This window comes from Schistocerca piceifrons, chromosome 2 (assembly GCF_021461385.2).
Source record: "Schistocerca piceifrons isolate TAMUIC-IGC-003096 chromosome 2, iqSchPice1.1, whole genome shotgun sequence".
In the NCBI taxonomy this organism is placed as follows: Eukaryota; Metazoa; Arthropoda; class Insecta; order Orthoptera; family Acrididae; genus Schistocerca; species Schistocerca piceifrons.
Window position 1 is genome coordinate 540,024,090 of NC_060139.1, and position 12,911 is coordinate 540,037,000.

General features: G+C 43.3%; 1 protein-coding gene across 1 annotated transcript in view; it reads right to left on the minus strand.

The window, feature by feature from the left end:
- Positions 1 to 3,455: 3,455 nt before the first annotated feature.
- LOC124775562 overlaps positions 3,456 to 12,911 on the minus strand; it is a 131,351-nt gene continuing 121,895 nt past the window's right edge. The window contains exon 3 of the mRNA XM_047250392.1: positions 3,456 to 3,535. Within this exon, the coding sequence (XP_047106348.1) occupies positions 3,464 to 3,535 (72 nt within the window). The 3' untranslated portion in view covers positions 3,456 to 3,463. The remainder of the gene's footprint in view (positions 3,536 to 12,911) is intronic.

A 12,911-nucleotide genomic window follows, 5' to 3' on the forward strand; every position in this document is an offset into this window, starting at 1 on the left:
TACAGTGCAACCTGTTACTGATTTGTTTGACTGATGGGACTGCTATGTGCTATACCACCTACTGCACTCCCCTGACCTAATCCATCGTAAGTTCACGGCATTCGCTTCAGAACTGCTACAAATTCGTTGGGCAATAAATCGCGGTGCTAGAACTTTCAACACAACTGGCACTGCTAAGAGTATCCTACGACTTCCACATAGCTGGCAACGGGTTATACACAATGCTGATAACTACTCTGAAGGCCAGTAAAACTTTGAAACACGTATCTATTTTCAGTGTGGCCGAGCGGTTCTAGGCACTTCAGTCGGGAACTGCGCGACTGCTACGGTCGCAGGTTCGAATCCTGCCTCGGGCATGGATGTGTGGGATGTCCTTAGGTTAGTTAGGTTTAAGTAGTTCTAAGTTTTATGGGACTGATGACCTCAGATGTTAAGTCCCATAGTGCTCAGAGCCATTTGAACGTATCTATTTTGTACGAGCTGTAAATAAATAGTTGCCACTATTAAAGTTCCAACCCTAGTACATACTCGTTTTGATCCATTGTATCTTCCCGATCACCCGGTGAATACCACGAAAACAACCCCAGACCATAACTGTTGCAAGGTGTTCGCTTTCAGACGTTTCACGCCGTACACGCCACGCCCCGATGGAACATAAAACGTGAGCCATGTCAAAAGGCCACCTGTCGCAACTCAGCGGACGTCCAGTTGCTCTATTGGTGTGAAAACTCCAGCCTTCGTTGCTGATGCACAGCATTCAGTAAGTGTGCATGAATCAGATGCCTGCCACGTAGGGTCATACGGAGCAATATTCGCTGAACGGTCGGTGAGAAGACACTGGTGGTAGCATCTTGTTTCATCTGGGTGGTCAGCTGCTAAACAGTTGTAGGTCTATTTACCCGAACCCATCTTCACAGCTGTCGTTCACCCCGTTAATCTATGACCCATGATGCACACAGCTGCCTCGGCGCCGGTTTTGGTAGCATCATTTTACCATGCACCGTGTACTTTAATAACGGCATCATGCGAAAAGTTTAAAGACTTAGCCGGTTCGGAAATGCTTCCATATCTCGCCCGAAAGCCAATAATTATTCCCTTTTGTCGGCACATAACTTGCCCCGTCTCTACTTCACGACAACGACTGCATGGTTTTCGGCATCCCACCGACACGATTCATGTACCCTCCACGGCTAGGGACGTCACCTGACGTCTGTGAGTGGTTACTGCACTTTGACGTCGAAAATAAACAGTGGTCACGTTTATGTGCCTGGACAGTCTGAGGTTTACCCGATCATACGGTGGCTGAATGATTAGCGACCGGCAGGAGACACTGCCGTATGCAGGATTCAGTGCTCCGAGTCATCAACTATAAGGAGATTATCTGGCAGCATAGGCTAACTGGGAAGGAAAGCACTAGAGCGTTTTCAACGGTCCGTTGCATCTAAACTTGCTTACGTTCCGAAATTTAACAGTTGATCAGAGATTCAAGGGGACATCCAAGACAGAGCAGACTCTGTCTTTTGGCATGCAGATTTAGTATCAATTTCTGGCACGATGAGGGTAGTCAACACCCAACCATCCACGGTTATGTATTTTCGAGGGCGACCTATTGAGACGATGGTCACTCCCGACTCATTTGTCCTGTTGTGTCTAGGAATCCTGCCTACTCTGTTCGCTAGACAAGCAATCAAACAACTGATATTAATGAGTTTCATTAGAAATAGACAAGAGGCGATACTTAATATTGATAAATGGTTCGCAAGCAAAGGGCGACACACAAAATAATCAATGTTCTTCAGAACAGACAAATCCAAGTCTGTGCTAGATAGAGATTCGCTAACGACGTGGCTAATGACGCTACTGTCCAAGTGGCTAATCTTGAAGCTGCTAGCGAAGTGGGCCGCCACTAGTCGGACGCGGCGCTTATGTTTTCTTCACGCAGGGGCCGCTGCTGTCGCGTTGTCTTCCTGGAAGGGAGGTCAGTCAGTGTGCGGTTGGCTGACTTCTTCTCACAGCATTCTCTTCTCTATCGTTCCAGACTAGCGTGCCGGCGCTTGACTTTATGCCGTAACATGTCCCTTGTAGACTTTGCCAAACCAATCTACCTCTGATTCAAGTGTGTTGCAGTCTTCAGAATTGTGTATTTACTCTCTCTTTGCAATTTGCTTCTTTTCTAGGTTAACAATTTAAAAAAAAGATGAGTAAAACTTGTTTTATCCAGCGATTACTTCAATTTTAACTTATAACTAATAACAGACAAATCATATTAAAATTTTAACAAATTAATTAGTATTGTCAAAATGTCGGAAAAAGGCCGCCATGTTATCAGTAGTAATTCGCGGGGCACTTATTGACTTCTGGTGGAGCAGTAGTTTTCCACAAAACCCAGTCTGAGAGAACTTGGACCAAAGAAACCTGTGCTTCATGAAGAGCTGCTCGGCCATTGCACGCCATTCTTTTTAATTCCCTGCGCACAGTTGTTGCGATATAGAGACTGGTGGTAGCACTTTGGAACTCACGAGTGATTGCCGCCGCTGATATCATGCGATTTTTTACGACCACCCTCTACAATGCTCGACGGTTCCTATTCGTCAGTACACTTGGTGCGCCTGCTCGTGGTTTAGTTGCGGTTGTTCCTTCGCGTTTCAACTTCACAGCGACATCACCAACAGTCGAACTGCGAAGCTTTAATAGGATTGAACTGTCCCTGATGGATACGTTACTCAGGAGACAGCCAATGACTAATCCATGTTTGAGTTCGCTGCATTCTCCTGATCGACCCATTCTGCTGTTACTACTACTGAAAACACAATACGTCACACCTATGTAGCTGCAGGTCGCCTCTCGTGACATCTAGTCGTCAATTTCGTATGAGATATGGGTTTCCGTAGGCTTTTGATCAGACAGAGTATGATACCCTAGTAGCCCCACGTCAATAAGAGCTCATTTTGAACAGATGGGTCATGAAAAGTTAGTCTCCAGACCGCAGTTGGCAAACACTGTCCATCGCAAGAGCCGAAGTTCTGACAGGAGCGTCATACTACTCGACAACGTTGTTATAATACTTGGCCTCCTGTGGCCTTTACCAGAAACATAAGCTGGCGTTACAGCAAACAATTGCAGTGGTGACGAAGGGAAATGCATTGCACTGTGAATGGTTCAAATGGCTCTGAGCACTATGGGACTTAACATCTGTGGTCATCAGTCCCCTAGAACTTAGAACTACTTAAACCTAGCTAACCTAAGGACATCACACACATCCATGCCCGAGGCAGGATTCGAACCTGCGACCGTAGCAGTCGCGCGGTTCCGGACTGAGCGCCTAGAACCGCGAGACCACCGCGGCCGGCGCACTGTGAATGGTTTCAGGGCAGTTGTGGATACACCGGCTGGTTATAATTAAAGTACAACTACTCACAGAGGTCCAGTGTGGGCTGTAATTGTTGTATGACAGCGGTGTCTTCTAATGCTTCAACGCAGAACTGATTAACGACGAAAAAAATTCCGATTTTGGCCGCCAGGTACAAATCTGGAACTGTGAATGAAAGATAGACTATTAGAAATGTTGCCATATGTAATGTATTAGGAGCGGGATGTGGTCAGAAATGTCAAACAGGTGAGATATGCATATTGTTGATTTTATTATTAACTGCTACCTCCACAGTGTGTTGAAAATGAGCACCGGAGACATTGACGGTATGCTGTACAGCGTCAATTTGCACCTGGTGGCCAAAATTGGAACTAATTTTTTTTCCAGCTTAAATAATTCCGCGTTAGCACACTAGCATATATTCCTAGTTTCGCTCTGAAGCGATAATCACAGCCCACACTTGACCTCCGTGAGGAGCTGCACTTTAATTACAACCACCCACTACTATTAACTGGTTTAGCGTGTGAGATAACACGATACAATCTCATGATATGCCGAAGAAAGCGCTTTCACTGCCAGGTGCAATAATATTGTGGTCGACTAATACAGCTGTGCGTAATGTCACGTCAAGTTCAGTGGCTCAGAGCCCTGATGCTGAGGTCGCCCGCGGCAAACGATGTGAGCCGAGTACAAGTTGTCCGCCGGCGGCTTAGAAGCCCCTCAGCGGCTGCGCAGATTACGGCATTAGACGGGGCCGGCGCTACTCAGCGTTTTCGCTAACCGCTTTGCAGCCGCCGAGTAGCCGCGCAGCGTGAAGAACGCACTCGCTCTGCGCATTCACAGCGGCCCTCGTCGCGGCGGGCTGCGGCGGAGCCAAAGGGCCGAAAAGCCTCTGCGCGAGATTAAGGAGCCTCCCAGGCGAGGTGGCAACTGAAGGCGGCGCAGGCAGGCGCCGCGGAAGTACAGGAGCGCGGCGGGGCCGCCGGCAGCTGTCAGCAGCCGCTGGTAGACAAGGCTGCAGGGGGCAGATAGTGGGGGCGCCTCTCTGCCTTGCGTGCCAGCCTCGCGTAATAGCTCGACGTGGAGCGGCGTCAAAGAGCTCAAACAGTTTGCTGCTAACAAGTTAACCTCCACGAAATAAAATGTTGACCATCCTGCATTAAAAAAAGGAAAAAAGGAACGACGCACCACGAAGGAATTATCCGAATAGGACGGAAATCTGTAGATGTGACGTTAACGTTTACACAAACATACGATTACAATTTCAGGAAAATTAGATGATTTATTCAGCAGAAAGAGCTTACAAACTGAGCAAGTCAGTAATGCGTTCGTCCACGACTGGCCCTTAGGCGAGCAGTTCTTCGGCGTGCCATTGATTGATAGAGATGTTGGACGTTCTCCTGAGCGGGTTGTTGTTGTTGTTGTTGTTGTGGTCTTCAGTCCTGAGACTGGTTTGATGCAGCTCTCAATGCTACTCTATCCTGTGCAAGCTTCTTCATCTCCCACTACCTATTGCAACCTACATCCTTTTGAATCTGCTTAGTGTATTCATCTCTTGGTCTCCCTCTACGATTTTTGCCCTCCACGCTGCCCTCCAATACTAAATTGGTGATCCCTTGATGCCTCAGAATATGTCCTACCAACCAATCCTTTCTTCTAGTCAAGTTGTGCCACAAACTTTTCTTCTCACCAATCCTATTCAATACCTCCTCATTAGTTATGTGTTCTACCCATCTAATCTTCAGCATTCTTCTGTAGCACCACATTTCGAAAGCTTCTATTCTCTTCTTGTCCAAAGTATTTATGGTCCATGTTTCACTTCCATACGTGGCTGCACTCCATACAAATACTTTCAGAAACCACTTCCTGACACTTAAATCTATACATGATGTTAACAAATTTCTCTTCTTCAGAAACGCTTTCTTGCCATTGCCAGTCTACATTTTATATCCTCCCTACTTCGACCATCATCAGTTATTTTGCTTCCCAAATAGCAAAACTCCTTTACTACTTTAAGCCTCTCATTTCCTAATCTAATTCCCTCAGCATCGCCCGACTTAATTCGACTACATTCCATTATCCTCGTTTTGCTTCTGTTGATGTTCATCTTATATCCTCCTTTCAAGACACTATCCATTCCGTTCAACTGCTCTTCCAGGTCCTTTGCTGTCTCTGACAGAATTACAATGTCAGCGGCAAACCTAAAAGTTTTTATTTCTTCTCCATGGATTTTAATACCAACTCCGAATTTTTCTTTTGTTTCCTTCACTGCTTGCTCAATATACAGATTGAATAACATCGGGGATAGGCTACAACCCTGTCTCACTCCCTTCCCAACCACTGCTTCCCTTTCATGTGCCTCGACTGTTATAACTGCCATCTGGTTTCTGTACAAATTGTAAATAGCCTTTCGCTCCCTGTATTTTACCCCTGCCATCTTCAGAATTTGAAAGAGAGTATTCCACACCACATTGTCAAAAGCTGTCTCTAAGTCTACAAATGCTAGAAACGTAGGTTTGCCTTTTCTTAATCTAGCTTCTAAGATAAGTCGTAGGGTCAGTATTGCCTCACGTGTTCCAATATTTCTACGGAATCCAAACTGAGCTTCACCGAGGTCGGCTTCTACTAGTTTTTCCATGCGTCTGTAAAGAATTCGCGTTAGTATTTTGCAGCTGTGGCTTACTAAACTGATTGTTCGGTAATTTTCACATCTGTCAACACCTGCTTTCTTTGGGGTATCGTGCCAAATTCTGTTTGAGTGATGCGTTAGATCATTAAGATCCCGAGCTGATTAGAAGGTTCTGCCTATAATGTTCAAATGTGTGTGAATTTCTAAGGGATCAAACTGCTGAGTCATCGGTCCCTAGACTTACACACTACTTAAACTAACTTATGCAAAGAAGAACACACACACCCATGCCTAAGGGAGCACTCGAACCTTAACAATCATGTACAACCGTTCGCTCGACGAAAGATCCGTACCCAAAGACTGGAAAGTTGCTCAGGTCACACCAATATCCAAGAAGGATAGTAGGAGTAATCCACTAAATTACAGGCCCGTATCGTTAACGCCGATATGCAGCAGGATTTTGGAACATATATTGTGTTCGAACATTATTGATTACGCCGAAGAAACCGGTCTATTGACACACAGTCAACATGGGTTTAGAAAACATCGTTCCTGTGAAACTCAACTAGCTCTTTAGTGTTGAGTGCTATTGACAAGGGATTTCAGATCGATTCCGTATTTCTGGATTTCCGGAAGGCTTTTGACACTGTACCACACAAGTGGCTCGTAGTGAAATTGCGTGCTTATAGAATATCGTCTCAGTTATGTGACTGGATTTGTGATTTCCTCTCAGAGAGGTCACAGTTCGTAGTAACTGACGGAAAGTCGTCGAGTGAAACAGAAGTGATTTCTGGCGTTCCCCAAGGTAGTGTTATAGGCTCTTTGTTGTTCCTTATCTATATAAACGATTTTGGAGACAATAGGAGCAGCCGTCTTCAGTTGTTTGCAGATGACGCTGTCGTTTGTCGACTAATAAAGTCATCAGAAGACCAAAACGAACTGCAAAACGATTTAGAAAAGATATCTGAATGGTGCGAAAAGTGGTAGTTGACCCTACATAACGAAAAGTGTGACGTCATCCACATGAGTGCTAAAAGTAACTCGTTAAACTTCGGCTACACGATAAATCAGTCTAAGCTAAAAGCCGTAAAGTCTGCCTACACGACGCTTGTCCGTCCTTTTTTAGAATACTGCTGCGCGGTGTGGCACCCTTACCAGATAGGACTGACGGAGTATATCGAAAAAGTTCAAAGAAAGGCAGCACGTTTTGTATTATCGCGAAATATGGGAGCGGGTGTCACAGAAATGATACAGGATTTGGACTGGACATCATTAAAAGAAAGGCGTTTTTCGTTGCGACGGAATCTTCTCACGAAATTCCAGTCGCCAACTTTCTCCTCCGAATGCGAAAATATTTTGTTGACACCGACATGCATAGGGAGGAACGATGGCCAAGGTAAAATAAGGGAAATCAGAGCTCGTACGGAAAGATACAGGTATTCATTCTTTCCGCACTATACGATATTGGAATACTAGAGAATTGTGAAGGTGGTTCGATGAACCCTCTGACAGGCACTTAAATGTGATTTGCAGAGTACCCATGTAGCTGTAGATGTAGATGCAGATGAACCTCCGGAGGGAGGCTCCGCGCAGTCCGTGACATGGCGCCTCAAACCGCGCGGCCACTCCACACGGCCCTACCCATAATGCTCCACATGTTCTCAATTTCGGAAAGATCCGGTGACCTTGCTGGCCAAGGTAGGGTTTGACAAGCACGAAGACAAGCAGTAGAATCTCTTGTCGTGTGCGGGCGGGTATTACCTTGCACAAATGTAGGCCCACGATGGCTTGCCACGGAGAGCAACAAAACGGGGCCTAGGATATTGTCGACGTATCACTGTGCTATAAGAGTTCTGCGGATTAAAACCAAAGGGGTCTTAATATGAAAGAAATGGTGCCGCAAACCATCACTCCTGGTTGTCGGGCTGTCTAGTGGGTGACAGTCGGGTTGGTATCCCACCGCTGTCCATGGCATCCGCAGAAATGTCTGCGGCTTGTAAGCTCACTCACTGGAGTAGAATTGTATTCAGTGATGAGTCTCGATTCGAACTGAGCCTGGTGACCGGCGAACGATCTAATGCGCCAATGGGACAGTATTTGGCACGATACCCCTTTGCTGCTGTCCAAGCTAGTGAACGTTGTAATTTTCGTATTGTCTTATCCTTTTAAAGGAAAGAAATAAAATTATCGTACTAATATTGATATTTAGGTAGTCTAACGTACATTTTATCCTAATAATGAGATTCTGCTCACTCAAGCCTGTTTCTGTAAGTGGGGTAGTATGGACCGCATAGAAATCGGGCGATATGGACCGTGTGAAGTAATTTTGATTTCTTTTTAGGGGACGGTGCCAAGGTCGAAGAAGAAGCCTACAGGTGAGGGTCCAGGCGAGTAGTCCGATAGCGAAGTTAAGCAAGCAGATTCAAGTGCTTAGGAAGCGGAAATCACCGAAAGGATTGCTGTCAGTCGTTTTAATATTCTTAAGGATTACATTGCAAAGGAGATTAATATCAGTTTTAGCGATCAACAGACACCTATAACGCCTAAGAAGAGAATTTTTTCAAAACATGATTTGAAAAAAATTACGGAGAAATGCTTCTAGCACACACGACTAATTTAGTTTCCCAATTAATGCCGATAGCTGAGAATGTGTTTCAAAAGTTGGCTTCCCTTCTGGTAGAAAGTTTAAAAGTGTTTCACAGGTTTAACAGAAAAAATAAATTGTCAGGTAAAGATTTCTGACAAAGCTTTATGAAGGAGTACACAGAATTGTCTCACAGCAAAATTCAGTCCACTAGTCTAACGCATTGCCAGATGCAGCAGAACTTCATAAGATTCTCTTATCTTGTACCTTCGATATATGATGTTTCTAAAGCAAAACATCACATTTTTAGAGTTCTGTACCTCAATCGGTAGAAACGGAACCCCGATAAGGTCACTTTGTTTGCCTGTCTGTCTGTCCGACTGTTCGACTGTCCAAAATCCGTTTTCTCAGGAGGGGGTAGACGTATCAAGTTGAAATTTGTGTCTCTTACTAATGTCTGTCATCCCTTAGCTTCTACGTGAATGCAATCAAATATAGGGCCAATTACGTCACATACATTGACACTCGATATTCACTCATTAAAACCTATTGGATACTTCCCCTTGATGTAAGATCATGGAATTTGGCTACAGGAAAGGTTTCACGGCATAAGTAAAATAAAAAATTAGAAAACTCTTAATTAAAAATTTAAAAAAAACTCCTATATCACACTGAAAAATATATTTGCTTTGTGATTTATTTCCCAACTTCAAACTTGAAGTTAAAACATTCTAAAATGTTCAAATGGATCTGAGCACTATGGGACTTAACATCTATGGTCATCAGTCCCCTAGAACTTAGAACTACTTAAACCTAACTAACCTAAGGACATCACACACATCCATGTCCGAGGCAGGATTCGAACCTGGGACCGTAGCGTCACGCGGTTCCAGACTGAAGCGCCTAGAAGCGCACGGCTACACCGGCCGGCCTTCTAAAGTGTCTCAGAATCTCGGGGACCGGTATCTTACCTGTATCATTGTCGATAACAGGCTAAAATAGTCGAGCTCTTCGATTCTCGAATTGTCTGTCTACATAGTTAAGTTGTACGGAATCTTCGGTGCGAGAATCCTACTCGAACGTAGACATCTTTTTATTTAATTGTCTGTATTTTGTCGTATGGTACGTAATAGCTGGCACTATTCTTAACCAATCACACTGTCAGTCTCAGAAACACTTTTCTTGTCGGTGTTGTTTCGGTTAGAGATTTTTTCTACACCATTTACACCAATAAGATTTTCGAAAAAGGTTTTAACAGTTAAACCTTATTTCAAAACATACTAGCCACCGTTCTCAATTCTACATTTCTTCCCCAAAAATATTTTTTGTGCAGTTGATCGAACTACATTCCATTGCAGATTCTTTTCATGTGCGTACAATACCACTTATTATTTTTAAACGCGGGTAAATATTAATAGGCAGATTATTTTGACTCATAAAAATTTAAATCTGAATTAAATAATCTAAATCGTTTTTAAAATTCAATACAAAAAGTTCCGAGATCGGATTTATTCCTGGACTATAGCCGACATCAGCGCAGTAACTACGGTGCAACTTGAACTAACAACTGTGCATTCGACCAGTCAGTCTCCAAATCAACAGCCCAAGACATTCTCCGGGATGTTCTGAAGAAGAGATAAATGTGTGCAAAGTTTGTCCCGCACATCTGGATTCATGAACAAAATTAACGATGCGTTGACGCCTGCCGCAACTATGAATAGAAAACGCAGGGAGCTATTTTCTGGAAAAAAGTTATCACAGGTGATGATAAAGTGCAAAAATTCACGTGAAAGGTCAACGCTTTGACGACATAACAGGACATTAAAGCCAATGACGCGCGAGTTGGTCAACATCCCAAAGAAAGGAGTATCCACGGTTGGCCATAAAAAACCTGATTGTTTCACGACTTTACGGATAAAGTGTGATGCTAGTTTGGCCTCACTTGACCTGAGAGCGTTGAGATCTCCCACTACTCATCCTATTTGCGACTGACTGTCAGATGGGGAGACCTGATTCTAAGATCTTATGATTAAGAAACCTCACCATGTTCTTTGCCACAACTGCAGAAGCATTTACGAGCGATGTGGCAATTGTCCCTAAACAATATTCATTGCAAGTAGATTTCCAATGGTCACCCTTTTTGAATGAAAATCGCCACAAATGAAATAAGTAAGACCTGTTTATGTAAAGAATTGGATATGCTACACAATACTATTGAATATACTAAAAACGTTTCTTGAGCTCTAAGGAAACTATTGCCGTGTTACACCAAGGGTTATGTCAGGTGAAACAGCTGTAGTCATTAAACATGTCTCTTGTAGTTCTTATATTAAGTTTATTAAGCTGACAAAAATTTACCACAGAAACCGCTATTGTTACCATAGAACATTATCAAGAGTATAAATGGAAGAAGAGATACCGTATGTACAAGGTGAGATCTTGAACGCTGTATGTACCACTTGTTCAACATTGTTGCCGAGTTATTTGATCGCAAAGTAGAGACACAGTACCGTGTTAATGCTGTTATTTCACCTAGCAATTACGCGTTCACTTAGTACACTATTTTACGTATATGTTCACTCGAAAGGTGTGTTAATTCTTGTTCAAAACTACACCCATTTGGTCCACTACAACATTTCTAACTGTAAAATGATTATTTAAGAGCCATATTAATAGAAATTTTTGGAGAACTTTAAAATTCACTCTTGTCCATCGAAACACTTTAAGCTAAACTTTACTCCAGGACGGTCTAAGGAGGATTCTGGAAATAGTCTTAGGTCGTACAAGCCATATGCTCAGCAACTAAGATCCTTTGTCGATCAATTTCAAGATTTCCACGAGAGCTCTACGTGCAGTTCACTTTGAGGAGGAGGAGGAGGAGGAGTAGTAGATTAGTGCTTAACGTCCCGTCGACAACGAGGTCATTAGAGGCAGAGCACAAGCTCGGATTAGGGAAGAATGATCAAGGAAAGCGGCCTTGCCCTTTCGAAGGAACCACCATTTGCCTTAAGCGATTTAGGGAAATCACGGAAAACCTAAATCAGGATGGCCGGACGAGGGGTTGAAACGTCGTACTCCCAAATGCGAGTCCGATTCTTTTTGAGGTGAGAGTTATTTTGAGTAAGGACGAGAAAATGTTGAGTGATAATCAAGTACTCTTGCAGAACAAAACAACTCAAAAACTTTTAGTGACAGCCGGAAATGAACATCAACGTTTTTAAAACTGCCATACGTTACCTAAAGTGCAATCTTTAAAAGTGAACTTTGCGAATTTTGCTCCAGTTTTACTGTTGTAGGTTTTTGATGCTATGTAGTATCTTCAGTATTACATATGACCATGGCACATTGCGAAAGTACAACTTTTTTAACATGTTGGTCTGCCGTTGCAACTTAAGCTGTAATAGCTGCGTAAACATGGAAACTAATCTACTGACAAGCTGATAATGAAGCGAAAGGAAAAGACGATGTTTCAAAAATTATTAATTCTCAAAACGATTAGGACACCAGACATTCATACACTTAAGCCAATCGTTTGAAAACGAATAGCACATTAAACTGTTAAGATCTCAAATTCGAGTGAGCTTCCACTCGATAACTCTACATATACGTCTACATCTATACGCTGCAAACAAATGTAAAGCGCATGACAGAGGGTATGTACCGCTGTACCAGAGCGAGGGAAAAATGATTGTTGAAGTGCCTCTATGCGTGCTGTAATTAATCTAATCTTATCTCCACGATCTCTATTTGATCGTTATGTAGGGGTAAAGTATATTCGTAGAGTCATCATTTAAATCCGGTTCTTGAAACTTTGTTAGTGGACTTTCTTGGTATACTTTCTGTCTGTCTTCAAGAGTCTGCCAGTTAACTTCTCTCAACATCTCAATGACACTCCCACGCGTGTCAAATAAACCTGTCACTATTTGTGCTGGCCTTCTCTTTAAATGTTCAGTATCCCCTGCCGATAATATTGGGCTCGGTTCCCACACACTTGGACAACATTCTAGGGTGGATAGCACGAGTGATTTGTAGGTAATCTCCTTTGTAGACTGGCTGCATTTTTCTACAATTCTGTCAACAAACCGAAATGTGCTATCTTCCTTACCCACGACTGAGCCCTCGTGATTCTGATTCATATCCCTACTATTTGTATGACTCTACACATTCCAACTGTGACTCACTGGAATTACATTCGTAGGATACTATGATTTCTCGTTTTGTGAAGTGCACAGTTTTATATTTTTGAACATTGAAAGCAAGATGCCAATCATTGTAGCACTTTTAAATCTTACCAAGGTATGACTGAATATTTGTAGAGTTTCGTTCGG